We start from the raw sequence: 15670 nt of genomic DNA on the forward strand, positions 1-15670 counted from the left end.
TCATTCCAACCCTTCAACTGCATGTATGTGTGGGTAGGATCATTTTTATGCAAGATGGTAGTACTCTGCACATTACACAGCCAGTGAAGCAAAGGCATTTCGGTAGTGCTAGAATTATCAGCTGTCATTTCCCTACAGACAGGCCGTCCAGATCACCTGATCTTAATCCACGTGACTTCTGGCTGTGGGCTAATCTGAAAGACATTAGCTCAGTGCTCCAATTATGAATATAGCTGAACTGAAGGCACACACTGCGCAACACATTCTGAACAAGACCTCCGAGGCACTCTGATCTGTTACGTAACATGCTGTTCCTCAATTCAACTTGTGGCAGAGAATGGTGGACAGCTTACTGTACATGCCTTGCACCATTCTCATTACAATTATAAAGTGATATTTTCCTTTTTATGCATTTGCGGCCTCAGGACAATTACAAACCAATTCATTTTGCTTTTCATGCAGTTTTTGGTCCCAGGACAATTAAAAACCACTGTTGTTTTTCTTTCTGTGCAGTTTTGAGCTTCAGGACACTTAAAAACAAATTTTTCACATCTGATGTGGTATGACCTTGCCACGATGGATGCACTTACCTATTAGTGTCATACCTGTTGACTGCTGAACTTGTGCAGTCACACACATTGATCAGTGTGAATGGTGTAATGTGTAACTCAAACCATAGTCATCATATTGTGATTTGTCTGTCATCTGTAGCTGATTCCACATAAGTTAAGATGCTCACAGTGCAATCTGTTGGTAAAAGTTTCATTGACTGTTTTTGTTCCATGACATTTCCTCTTGTATCATTAATATGCTGCTTAAATTTGATGTCATTCTGAGCACTAGTTCTCTTTCTAAAGTCTTTTAAAACTGGAGCTTTAATTATGGATACCCTGTATAATAAAACAAAAAACATTCACTTCTCTTGACAGTAATTCACTTGAGTAAACATGAATACTGAGATCAAATTAGTTAAGCACTCGTGAGGGAAAGAGGAGCTGGTTACTGCTTGTATGTATAAGTCATTAAGTACATGTGCGCAGGGGATAAATAGGCAGAAAAATGTTATTGCCATGATTTAACATGCTTAACTGTCCAATAAAATGTAGAAAGACACATGTTGGAATACAAGTACCAAGCACAGCTAACGAAGTGGAGTACTGTATTTGCTGTACTCCTAAATTTGCCTTTCTACATTTTACTGGGCAATTAAGGGCTTTAAATTATGACACTGCCATCTGAGAACGTTCATACTGAATGACACCAGAGGCTTAACAAATGTACCTAAAATAACATTTGAGGAGACTTTCTTAATACTTATAGTAATCAATTGTGCAAGCAAGTTCTGAGGCATCAAGAGATCACAAATTTAGCATTAGAGGGCAACGTGGAGGGTAAAAATCGTAGAGGGAGACCAAGAGATGAATACACTAAGCAGATTCAGAAGGATGTAGGTTGCAGTAAGTACTGGGAGATCAAGAAGCTTGCACAGGATAGAGTAGCATGGAGAGCTGCATCAAACCAGTCTCAGGACTGAAGACCACAACAACAACAAAGCAAAACCTGATCAAATATTAACTTTCTTCCAATTGTCTGACTGAAGTATAGATGCCATCAGACATTTTCTATGTGACAAATGATGAGCATGCAGCATAAAAAAGGAGCAGGGCAAAGAGATTTTATAAAGCTATAACAGTCACAAGGACACAAAGTATCGAACATTTATTCATATAAGCAAATACTGTTTCTCATCTTGAGGATTTTGCTATTCATATAATTCATGTGAGTCTAGATGACGATAGCATGCTTTTGAACAAATTACAGGACTTCTTCAATGGGCCTATGCAAATGATGGATGGTTTGTGGGCTATCAAAAGGAGAAAAAGGAAAAGTACAACTTTTATTTATGCATCCTTGTGGACCAGCACTTTCTTTTTCATAACCAAGAAGACAAGATGAATTGAATGTACTTTCAGCAAAACCTTTAAGCAAGTATGTATATAGATAGAGTGGGAAGGTGTTATGGCATGTTGTTTACAAAGAGAAGCAATTCATTTATATTAGAAGTCCTAAATATTTGTCCAGTTTTATAGATCTTGAATACATTTGCATCAATTAAAAAATAACCCAAATTTGGCCAAAGATGTAAGGGAAATAATGTGCAAATTGATTGGCAGAGAACACATTTTATCAATGCTTAATGCGGATAAGCCTGGTCCTAGTGCTTCTAAAAAGCAAAGGGGTTATATTTGCCTGAGGTCAAAAGATAAAAAGAGCTCTCTAATATGTAAAACTTGCAAAAAATATATTTGTAAGCCTCATTTGGAGAAAATCAATTGTCGTTTGTCCTGTGAACTCAAAGAAAACTAATGAGGTTGTAGGCACACAATAATTTGCTACAATCATTTTTATTATTAGTTCTTTTCATTTTATAATTTTAATTTCATGTTCCCATTCTGAAAAAAAATTAAATTAGAAGCTAATTTTTGAGATGATTTTTGTGTCATTTTATCCAACCTTTAAAAATAACAAACCAAAAACATATTTTTGTAATTAAGTTACAACTTCTGTTAAGACTATATGATTTAAATAATAAATATATATTTTTTATTAAAACATAAATTTGCATATTATTTCCAATAATTATTTATAAGCATACCTAAAGTCTGTGTGGGTATATGTAGATCCCACATGTGACTTTTTGTTACTAAGAACAGTGCACGTACTTAAAGGCTAAGTAAATTATTCATAATCTTTTTTGACCACGTGTACGGTGTATGATAAAAGAGTTCCACAGGAAAGACACATCTTAATTTAAATTTACACTTATAATTCTAATAACGTACTAAATTTATTGTCACCACATAAAAATAATAATGATTTGGCAGCCTTACCTGATTTCTGAGATACAAGGTTTGCAGTAAAACTTAGTAATAAGTCCAAAGCTCTACAGAATATGCATTAGGTGCTGTGCACACCAGAAAAATAAAACTTATTTTAATATGTTCCCACTGGAGCACCATCACAAAATTTGGCAGGTACATCAACAGACAATATGCAACTAACATATTTAAAAAAAATAAACCAATAAATAAGTAAATAAATAATATCAATTTTGAGATTTTCAAAATTAAAAAAAAGTCTGTTTAGAAAAATTCCGTTTTGTTATGAATAACACAAAGTAGGATGTACTTTTAAAGCTTATAATACACTGAATAAAATGGTACAAATTTTAGTTCTGTAAATCAAACAGTTTCTGAAATATGGTGATTTTAAGTTTTCTAAACATGACAAAAATCGTATATTTTTGGAAGTTCTTCAAAAAATGATAAAAGAAAAGATCACACATTTCATGCAAACAACTACTACAACAAATGTATAAAAAAAATTATCAAACTCTGAGATTTCAAGATCCACATTACTGGTTGATTTCACATGGACTGACCCATGCATCCAACTGATGTGTTGCAGAGAATGCTTCTTACCAATGTTATGTGGTGGAGGGTGCTTCATTCCAAGGCTGCATAGCGAACAGCACTTCTTACCAATGTTGCATGGCAGAGACAGCTGCCTACTGATGTGTGGCAGAGGGTGCACCCTACTGAAGTGTCAGAATTTTATGTGCGCAACTTTTCAATAATAACTTGGTAGAGGAGGCTAGGCCTAGTTCTTACAAGGAGTAATTTGTAACACACGAGTTTTGAATTAATGACTGGTAGTAACACATTTTCCTTCCAGTATATGGTAGCACATCATAGTACAGCTCTCCTGCTGATTGCTTGAGGGCAGGCTGTAACTGTGATGTAATGTCCAATCATGCTTCCTAAATTAATGAAAATCGTCATGTTGATCTCATTAAAGTTTTAAGTTTGTGAAAACTTAAAACTTGCCCAAGATTGACACTGATACAGTTGAGACTCTTCTGTTACATTCATCTAGAAAGGGCTGGAAAAATTAACCTTACAGCTGTCATGAAAGAATTTGTTTCCTCACCCGTGGAATGGAAATCTATGTTTGGAAATGGTATATACAATTTTTGGAGTCTAAAAAGAAACATGTAAAAGCACAGTACTCCTAAAATAATAACAATAATAATAATGAGAGCTATGTCAATGGCTGTTTGGTATTGCTGTCTACAGTAAATCAGAACTACAGTTCATAACTAGTCTCAGAGAAAAGTACAGCTAATGCTTTCCAAGCTAAGTGATCTCTTTTTCAAAATTGAAAGAAAGAAATTGTTTTCAAGAAGCAAGATCTATAAAACTGGACAAATATTTAGGACTTCTAATATAAATGAATTGCTTCTCTTTGTAAACAACATGCCATAACACCTTCCCACTCTATCTATATACATACTTGCTTAAAGGTTTTGCTGAAAGATACATATCTAATTCACATTACACAAAATCAGTGACTATGTTTGCTTGCTGGCAACAGCCCCCCTCTGCCCCCCCAAACAATCTCTGATTAGGCTTCCTTCCCCCTCACTCCTTCCAACAATCAGTAGGTAGTCTACTGACAGTGGTAGAGGTGATGCATTCAAAGCAGCATCTTTACTAATATATTGTTGTTGTGGTCTTCAGTCCAGAGACTGGTTTGATGCAGCTCTCCACGCTACTCTATCATGTGCAAGCTTCTTCATCTCCCAGTACCTACTGCAACCTACATCCTTCTGAATCTGTTTAGTGTATTCATTTCTTGGTCTCCCTCTATGATTTTTACCCTCCGCACTGCCCTCCAATACTAATATATTATGAGACCAATCTGGTTAAAACTGACAAATAAACTATGATAGTTAAAATAGGAGGCAGTTCCCTATCATAGGTTTTTTTATTATAAAATACATAATTTTTTTTGAACATTCTCTGACTTGTTATTCATCCTACACCACTCCAATTTAATTGTTAGTTACCCAGTAGATGTAATTACTAACTGCAAATATTCACTTATTTATAGACATTTCCATTTTCACATTCTCTACTCACCTTTCTTGGTTGTTTCTGGAATTTGTCTCTCCATTGGCAGGCGTTATGAGGTTCCGCAAATGATAAGCTGAAACAACTTTCACACTGTTCATAGCATTTGATGTTCCTTTGCAGACTCCTATTTTATCAGTTAAACAACTACCACCTTACATGAAACTTCCTGACAGATTAAAACTGTGTGCCGGACTGAGACTCGAACTTGGGACCTTTGCCGTTCACGGGCAAGAGCTCTACCACCTGAGCTACCCAAGCATGATTCATGACCTGTCTTTCACAGCTTCAATTCTGCCAGTACCTCATCTCCTACCTTCCAAACTTCATAGAAGCTCTTCTGCGAACCTTGCAGAACTAGCACTCCTGGAAGAAAGGATATTGTGGAAGCATGGCTTAGCCACAGCCTGGGGGATGTTTCCAGAATGAGATTTTCACTCTGCAGCGGGATGTGCGCTGATATGAAACTTCCTGACAAATTAAAACTGTGTGCCGGACCGAGACTACCACCTTATACACTTTATAATATTTCTCACTGAATTCTTCTAACTAAATATTACAATGAATGAACTTTTACTTACTTTCACCATGAGCAAGGATTTGACAGAGTTTCTTGTTTCTTGTTCTCACATTAAGCAATTCTTCTCTTAATTCAGCAATTTCTTGTTTTAATAACTCATTTTCTTCTTTTTTCTTTTCTAGAGCATCTTGTAACTGAGCTACAAGTAGTAGTTCATTAAGAAAAGGCTAAAAATAAGAACAAAAAGGAAAATGTTTATTTAATAACTTCTGGAGCAGTAATTATACTTACAGTATCAATGGGCTACTACAACACAATGGAAAGTTAAACAAAAAAAAATCAATCTTGTCTTACAATATTATGAAAAGGAAAGTTGCAGCATTGGCTTGGATTGAACTAGCCTAGTGAAGTAATGATGAGGGTCGGTGTGCTAGCAAGCCTGGACATGGTTTTTAGGAAGTTTCCCCACATCCCACTAGGTGAATACTGGGCGGGTGCTGGAGTCCCGCTTCAGTTACATAAATCTCAAACATCCAGAAACTTTTTGCTCACTTTCACATGAATAATACTACATGTAGAAATTTTTTGCTCACTACATTCTGATAATAACACTACATTCTGATAGTTCGGAAGACACACATTTTTTGTCCCGGGTAGGGGAGGGGAAGATAATGGGGTGGTGACAGGAAGGACATCTGGCTACCCCTTGTTTCATTAAGATATGTTACTTGGCAGCAACACATCACACAAAAGTTACTTTCAACCTTAAGTTTTGCATACAGCATATATTGGCAGACCCAGATCAATTACTGGTACTGCAGTACTTGTAAAACTACTTTTCGTAAGGTTTCTCATCTTCACTTTGACCTATGAGACAATGTTAAAATTGTCATTGCTCCAAATCCAATGATGAATACCTTTAACAAACTAAATGCATTCAGGAAGAGTCCGAGATATGACCACTGGATGGAAAAATGTACACTGCTACCAATCAATACACCATGTCAACTGGTTCCTTGTAACTTATGGAAAAATCTCCACAAAGACTAAGGTAGGATAACAGTTCACTGCTAATTCGGACAACAGTCACAGTAAAAATATACACAGCTTACTGATTTCAACTGGATCTCACCAACTCTGTTTCTATAACTGAATGCTTACTTTAGATAGGTAACAGCCCCATGATCTGGTAGGAAGGTGGTGTTTACCAGTCACTTGCATACTCTCTAAGCTGCATTGCTCATGGGGACAAAGTTCCAAAGTCTCCAAAACTTTAAATACTGACAGAATAACTTTAATGACCATTGTATATATCTAATTCCTTAATTCAGAATCATCAAACACTTTTAAACACTAACTCTGCCCTACGCTGCCCATGACTTGCCTTCCTTACTCAGAAAGACTGCCAGTCATCTTCTTGATGTCTCAAGTTTCAAGAAGTTCCTGTAATTGTTTACATATTCAAGCCTTTCTGCCCCAGGAAAAATGTAATGATTCTCACTGCTCCTTCCTTACTCCACCTGCTAGACTCCTTTGAAAAGTGTTCCTTCCTGCCAGAACTTCTAGCATGTTATTTCCAACTTAAAAGATCCCAGGAGAAAACCTGTCATCATGGGGAAATCTCCAACACTTAGGCAGCCTAGTAAGTTTCCAACCACAATACACTTTATGCAGCTTAAGGACAAACCAGCATATCAAATCCAGACTGGCACCGTCAAATTCCACCAGATGTGTCTACAACAGCCAAGATGACCCCACAGTGTGGCCACCTGTTATAGCAGACTCAAAAAGATTGAACACCCTGTCCCAACCACAATATAGTTCAGGTAAGTTTAACTCTGAACCCTCATTTCAACAGGCTCGGAAATGATATGTTACACAGATGAACTGCTAGTATTACATACTACTTTGACAAAACACTTACATGAAAAAGAACCTATGCCATACAATAGTTAACTTTGAATGTACTCACCATTATCTCTCTGTATGAAACCACTACACTAAGAGTACAGATTAATGAACATAGACAAACAATCTAAACTGGTGAAAACTTCCTGTTGTGGAGCAGGCAACAACACTGGTGGTTACGACAATGGAAAATTTGAGTCTTTCTTCCCAAATGTCTTAAGGGGAGCTTGCTCAACAAGATATCCCCAGTTACGTTACCCAACAATCACCAACAACTGCTATTTCTCTTACTGTGACCTATCCTCCTTCCAACATTTATTTCTACCATCCTCTTCTAAACCTTATCATGTATTTTTTCTCCACTTTCATGTCATCTTTTGTGGCTTTAATTAGTGTCTTTATTTTAATGCCTTTTCCACAATTTACTTCATCTCTGCTTTTTCTCTCTCATTGCTCTTCTTAATCTCATCTATCCTTCTAATCCATGCTGCTTTTTTCCACCTGACTGCCCCTTGCCACTTCTGGTTACTCGATTTCAAATCTCACATGTTTATAGAATTTTACTATAAATTTCTCTCTTGATCTGTCTCATGTCTGCCTTGTTATGGGAGCCCAGGGTGGCTTTCCTAGGTACTTGTTAGAATATTTAAAATATAACAAGTACCTAGGAAAGCCTTGACTGGAATACTCTCTTTCAAATTCTGAAGGTGGCAGGGGTAAAATATAAGGAGTGAAAGGCTATTTACAATTTATACAGAAACCAGATGGCAGTTATAAGAGTCGAGGGGCATGAAAGGGAAACAATGGTTGGGAAGGGAGTGAGACAGGGTTGTAGCTTCTCCCCGATGCTATTCAATCTGTATATTGAGCAAGCAGTGAAGGAAACAAAAGAAAAATTCGGAGTAGGTATTAAAATCCATGGAGAAGAAATAAAAACTCTGAGGTTCGCCGATGACATTGTAATTCTGTCAGAGACAGCAAAGGACTTAGAAGAGCAGTTGAATGGAATGGACAGTGTCTTGAAAGGAGGATATAAGATGAACATCAACAAAAGCAAAATGAGGATAATGGAATGTAGTTGAATTAAGTAGGGTGATGCTGAGGAAATTAGATTAGGAAATGAGACACTTACAGTAGTAAAGGGGTTTTGCTATTTGGGGAGCAAAATAACTGATAATGGTCGAAGTGGAGAGGATATAAAATGTAGACTGGCAATGGCAAGGAAAGCATTTCTGAAGAAGAGAATTTTGTTAACATCGAGTATAGATTTAAGTGTCAGGAAGTCGTTTCTGAAAGTATTTGTATGGAGTGTAGCCATGTATGGAAGTGAAACATGGACGATAACTAGTTTGGACAAGAAGAGAATAGAAGCCTTCGAAATGTGGTGCTACAGAAGAATGCTGAAGATTAGATGGGTAGATCATATAAATAATGAGGAGGTATTGAATAGGATTGGGGATAAGAAAAGTTTGTGGCACAACTTGACTAGAAGAAGGGATCGGTTGGTAGGACATGTTCTGAGACATCAAAGGATCACCAATTTAGTATTAGAGGGCAGCATGGAGGGTAAAAATCGTAGAGGGAGACCAAGAGATGAATACACTAAACAGATACAGAAGGATGTAGGTTGCAGTAGGTACTGGGAGATGAAGAAGCTTGCACAGGATAGAGTAGCATGGAGAGCTGCATCAAAGCAGTCTCAGGACTGAATACCACAACAACAACGACAACCTAGGAAAGCCATCCCGAGCTCCCACAATAAGGCAGAAACATGACAGATCAAAGGAGAAATTAGTAATAAAATGCTACAAACATATGAATATTTTAATATTTTAATTTCCTACAATCCCTCCTCCTTTCTGACATATCAAAACACTTTTTGTTTCAACATACATTTTTTGTTTTGTTTTTATTTATGGTTAAGCTTACTGTCACCTCATAAATAGAAGTTTTATTTGGAGCTACAATATACATATGGAAACACATTTACTCACCTCACGTGCTTTTCGTAGTTCTTCAGAGTGTTCACGATCAAGAACTTTCTTGGTATCACTCTGGATTCTTTCAAAGAATGTAGTATCATGTTCTATTTGATTTGATGAAATTATTGATGGCTGTTCCGACTCAGACTCTTCTACAGCACCCATTGCATTAAGACCATCGGATTCCACCATATTATTAAACTGCTCTAGTGACATGGGTTGTGCACGGTTCTGCTGCTTTTTTGCCCGTTTATTTCCTCCATTAGCTGCCTGTCGTTTTTCTTGTTCTTGTGATTCTTTCTTCAACTGCTCGTAAACATCTTTCTTTTCCTCATAGTCCAGCTTTGAGAGGAGGATGGCCTGCTGCAGATCTCTTTCATATGATTCTTCTACAAACTGCAGAACAGTGGAAAATTAAATATCAACATTATTAGATAATGGTTTTGAAAAGTTGAAAAGTGTTATGTAGTCTTTTTACACAGTTTTCACAGCACAATTTATATTTATTCTTAACTCGTGTTCACTCGATTGCATTACAATATTATTTCAAAGGTGAAAAAGAAAAGAAGCCACTACACAGACAGATGTTCGCTAACATTCCTGACACACACATTATTTAACAAATACAGTATATTTCTAGACTTATGATTGCATTGATGATGTGCATAAAATTGCAATTTTCAAAACTAGATATTAAATGCTGAATGTGATCACTGATGAATGAGTTTCATGCCAAGGAAGACGTGTGGTTGTATCATGTGTCACCTTATAGGTGACCTGCATGTATGCTGTGTCATCTTGTACACATCGTAAAATGAAACAAGTATGTAAATGTCAAAGATTGGAAAAATCAGATAACAGTAATCACTTAGGATGTATTCAAGACAACCACAAAAATAATTGACTTTATCTTGAAATGAAATAGCAATGTCTATTATAGATGTTGCCAACCTGCACATCCCTGCCAGATATACAACACATTTATATGGACGCTACATCAATGATTACTGCATGCTTCTGATTACAGTTTGTATGAAATAAGAGATGTTATAAGAAATGGACCACAAGGTTTGTCTCTATAAAGTTACATTTGGGATGTCCTTTATGAAGAACACATTTCTGCACTGATCAAAAAGGAAAAGAGGTAGATCAGTCTAGTCTGTCTCATACATGACCACTGGTTAATGTAAGTCCAGAATGTGAAACCTGCACAACCATATTTTCTGGTCATGCTGTGCTACCTGGTGCTGTGAAATTGTGTGGTTTTGTTTTCTTTCTTGCGGTCAGTTTCATTTACAACAGCAGGGCTTTGAAACCATTAAACAAATTGTTTCTACTATATATTCATATACTCTTTCTTCTTATATACATGCGTTGGAACTTAAATAGTGGCAACACTGCTGTGGAGACACTATGCAATGGAATTTACTATTGTCGCTAATAGCACACGTTGTTGAAATACCTACCTTACCTCCAAGCAAATGGACTCGCCCTTCCCACATCACCGGCATGCGCACAATCGAGGTGAAAACAGTCACTTGTGAGCGAGCAGTCTAACGTAACAGTGTCACTATTTTTTTGAAACAGGAACAACAGAGTTGTATCAAGATTGAATGTGCCAGAGGTCGCACAGCACAACAGTGTCATCAAGGTCTTCAAGAGGCGTGCAGGGAATCGGCACTGCTGTACAGAACAGTGGCATGTTAGGTAAAACCCTTCAATGACGGTCACAAACTGTGGCAGACATACATTGGGCAGGTCGTCCTAGAATCTCTGAAGAAGAAGTGCATGCTGTTGCCACGTTAGTGGACATGACGCCATACGATTTGTGAGCTCGCCCACGAAACCAGATTAGCGCATACAACTGTGCTTCGCATCCTGAAGGAATGCCTGGGCATGCAAAAAATAGCATCACGATGGGTTCCGCATGACTTGACAGAGATGCAGAAATGGATGCATTACAACGCTGCTCAAACGCACTTGGAGCACTATGAGTGCGAAGGAGAGGCTTTCTTACACCGTATCGTAACACTGGATGAGACATGGGCCAAATCGTAAGAGCCAAAACTGGAACGCCAATCCAATGAATGGTGTCAATATGCATCACTGTGAAAATCAAAAGTGCATCAGAGCCCCAGTATGGTGAAAGTTATGGTGATTCTCATGTTTGACTGTGATGGTGTTATCCTAATGCATTACTTTCCTCCACAGCAGACTTCTGTGCAACCCACCCATCATTTTGCACGACAATGCGCGAGTGCAAACAGCGTAAGCTGTGGCTGCTCTGTTCGGTCGATGGGACTGGGAAGTACTGTACCATCCATCATACTCCCCGGACTTAATTCCTTGTGACTTTGATTTGATTCCGAAGATGAAGGAACCACTTCATGGCATTCGCTTCAGAACTGTTCCAGAGATTCGACAGGCAGTAGATCTCTCCATTCGCACCATCAACAGAACAGGCTCTGCTAACAGTATATTTTGCCTTCCACATCGCTGGCAACAGGTTCTACACAATGCTGGTGACTACTTTGAAGGACAAACAGGTGCAAACATGTAACTCTTTTGTATTGGTTGTGAATAAATAGTTGCCACTATTTAAGTTCCAACCCTCTTATAATTTTCCACAAAAATTGTATACACACATGCATGCTGTTTCACCCTTCTCCTCACACTCAGTTTTAACAAAAAACAAGAAAGTTTTATTTATGACTTAACAGCTTTTGAATACTACTATGGAATCTGAATCATCTGAAACTTTGTAATCCTACTGATTTGCAGATTAAAACTCTTGTGAAATACTGCCATTGATGCTACTATCACGATAGATCCAGCAACAGGCGGGATCTCTCATATGCTGTATACCAATCATCCCAACCAATTTAGAAGTTACGTCGCATAGTGCTCAGAGCCCAACCAATTTACCCATTCTTTTCAAGAACATCATTTCCCAACTGAAGTTCACTCTCAATTACAATAAGCGAGGCTCAAGGTCAGATAGAAGGGGAGGATTAGATGGGGAGGGAGAATGGACAGAGATAGACAGGGAAGGAGGAAATGAACACTGAGAGGGCAGAGAAGAAGGTGGAGAGATGTAGAGGTGAGGAGGAGACAGACAGATGGTGGTGGTGGTGGTGGTGGTGGTGGGGGGGGGGGGGGGGGGGGGGGGAACAAGGTGATGGACATAAAAAGGAGGGAGGAGGAGGAGAGTGGTAAAGTGAGAGGAGGAGGAGATGGACACAGAGAGGGAAGATTATTGTTATGATTATCTTCTTTCCTTTCTCACACCTTAGGTCTGGTTAAAAATGGAAGGTGACACGGACCTTGATCAAGCATGACTTCCTTTTAACTGTACGGTATATGTTACATTGCATTTAGGAACTTTCGGGTAATTGAACATGTATCAATAATTACAGATTTCTGTAGTTGTATATATAAGTTTGGATGTAGCTGTATTGCGTTGATGTTTGGTGGATATTGTGTGGTATGACTCCTGTAGTTGATAGTATAATTGGTATAATGTCAACTTTATCCTGATGCCACATGTCCTTGACTTCCTCAGCCAGTTGGATGTATTTTTCAATTTTTTCTCCTGTTTTCTTCTGTATATTGGTTGTATTAGTTATGGATATTTCGATTAGTTGTGTTGATTTCTTCTTTTTATTGGTGAGTATGATGTCAGGTTTGTTATGTGGTGTTGTTTTATCTGTTATAATGGTTCTGTTCCAGTATAATTTGTATTCATCATTCTCCAGTACATTTTGTGGTGCATACTTGTATGTGGGAACATGTTGTTGTATTAGTTTATGTTGTATGGCAAGTTTTTGATGTATTATTTTTGCTACATTGTCATGTCTTCTGGGGTATTCTGTATTTGCTAGTATTGTACATCCGCTTGTTATGTGATCTACTGTTTCTATTTGTTGTTTGCAAAGTCTGCATTTATCTGTTGTGGTATTGGGATCTTTAATAATATGCTTGCTGTAATATCCGGTGTTTATTGTTTGATCCTGTATTGCAATCATGAATCCTTCCGTCTCACTGTATATATTGCCTTTTCTTAGCCATGTGTTGGATGCGTCTTGATCGATGTGTGGCTGTGTAAGATGATATGGTTGCCATGTAGTGTTTTCTTTTTCCAATTTACTTTCTTCGTATCTGTTGATGTTATGTGATCTAAAGGGTTGTAGAAATGGTTATGAAATTGTAGTGGTGTAGCTGATGTATTTATATGAGTGATTGCTTTGTGTATTTTGCTAGTTTCTGCTCGTTCTAGAAAGAATTTTCTTAAATTGTCTACCTGTCCATAATGTAGGTTTTTTATGTCGGTAAATCCCCTTCCTCCTTCCTTTCTGCTTAATGTGAATCTTTCTGTTGCTGAATGTATGTGATGTATTCTATATTTGTGGCATTGTGAACGTGTAAGTGTATTGAGTGCTTCTAGGTCTGTGTTACTCCATTTCACTACTCCAAATGAGTAGGTCAATATTGGTACAGCATAAGTATTTATAGCTTTTGTCTTGTTTCTTGCTGTCAATTCTGTTTTCAGTATTTTTGTTAGTCTTTGTCTATATTTTTCTTTTAGTTCTTCTTTAATATTTGTATTATCTATTCCTATTTTTGTCTGTATCCTAGATAATTATAGACATCTGTTTCTTCCATCACTTCTATGCAGTCGCTGTGGTTATCCAGTATGTAATCTTCTTGTTTAGTGTGTTTTCCCGTGACTATGCTATTTTTCTTACATTTGTCTGTTCCAAAAGCCATATTTATATCATTGCTGAATACTTCTGTTATCTTTAGTAATTGGTTGAGTTGTTGATTTGTTGCTGCCAGTAGTTTTAGATCATCCATGTACAGCAAATGTGTGATTTTGTGTTGGTGTGTTACAGTAATATTATATCCATAATTTGTATTATTTAGCATGTTGGATAGTGAGTTCAGAGCAAGGCAGAATCAGAAAGGACTTAATGAGTCTCCTTGGTATATACCACGCTTAATCTGTATTGGCTGTGATGTGATATTATTTGAATTTGTTTGGATATTGAGTGTGGTTTTCCAATTTTTCATTACTATGTTTAGGAACTGTATCAATTTAGGATCTACTTTGTATATTTCCAATATTTGTAGTAACCATGAGTGGGGTACACTATCAAAACCTTTTTGGTAACCAATGTATGCATAGTGTAGCGACCTTTGTTTAGTTTTAGCTCGATATGTCACCTCTGCATCTATTATCAGTTGCTCTTTACATCCTCATGCTCCTTTGCAACAGCCTTTTTGCTCTTCATTTATAATTTTGTTCTGTGTTGTATGTGTCATTAATTTCTGTGTAATGACTGAAGTTAATATTTTGTATATTGTTGGTAGGCATGTTATGGGGTGATATTTTGCTGGGTTTTCTGTGTCTGCTTGATCTTTAGGCTTCAGATAAGTTATTCCATGTGTAAGTGTATCAGGGAATGTGTATGGGTCTGCAATGTAACTGTTAAATAATTTAGTTAGATGTGAATGTGTTGACGTGAACTTCTTTAGCCAGAAATTTGTTATTTTATCTTTTCCAGGGGCTCTCCAATTGTGCGTAAAATTAATTGCTTGGATGACTTCATGTTTCAAAATTATCACTTCAGGCATTTGTGGTATCATCTTGTATGTGTCTGTTTCTGCTTGTACCCACCATGCATGCCTGTTATGTTGTACCAGGTTTGACCATATGTTGCTCCAGAAGTGTTCCATGTCTGTTATGTTTGGTGGGTTGTCTATTTTAATGTGTGTGTTATCTATTGTCTGATAAAATTTCTTTTGGTTTGTGTTGAATGTTTGGTTTTGTTTCCTTCTATTTTCACTTTTTTTGTATCTTCTAAGTCGTTTGGCCAATGCTTGTACTTTCTGCTTCTTTTCATCTACTTGCTCTATTGCTTCTTGTTGTGAGATTTTACCTAACCTTTTTTGTTTTTTTGTCTGATATTTCATTTCTTATAAATTGTGTTAGCTGTCCGATGTCTTTTCTCAGTTTTTCTATTCTGATCTGTAGCCTGTGTTGCCATGCTGGTTTTGTGGGTATCTTCTGTGTGTTGGTTTGTTCTGATCTCTGCCTAGTGTGTATATTTAGTGTAGTGAGTGCTCCTATATAAACCAGTAGTTGTAACTCTTCCACAGTTGTATTTTCATTTATTTTGTTGTGTATGATTGTGTTGATAGTTGTTATTGTTGCTTCGACTTGTGGGTTATTTGGTGGTCTATGCAAGAATGGTCTAATATCTGTATTTGTGTCTTTGTATTCTATA

At 37.2% G+C, this 15670-nt stretch overlaps 1 protein-coding gene across 1 annotated transcript in view; it reads right to left on the bottom strand.

Annotated features, from left to right (window-relative positions):
- The window catches only part of LOC126412552 (G kinase-anchoring protein 1-like), a 56445-nt gene that overhangs the window by 19830 nt on the left and 20945 nt on the right, over positions 1-15670 (bottom strand). Inside the window, exons 3-4 of the mRNA XM_050082203.1 lie at positions 9396-9779; positions 5555-5720 (exon numbers count right to left, since the gene is read on the bottom strand). Coding sequence (XP_049938160.1) covers positions 5555-5720; positions 9396-9779 — 550 coding nt within the window. The remainder of the gene's footprint in view (positions 1-5554; positions 5721-9395; positions 9780-15670) is intronic.

The sequence above is a fragment of the Schistocerca serialis genome, chromosome 7 (assembly GCF_023864345.2).
Source record: "Schistocerca serialis cubense isolate TAMUIC-IGC-003099 chromosome 7, iqSchSeri2.2, whole genome shotgun sequence".
Taxonomy (NCBI): Eukaryota; Metazoa; Arthropoda; class Insecta; order Orthoptera; family Acrididae; genus Schistocerca; species Schistocerca serialis.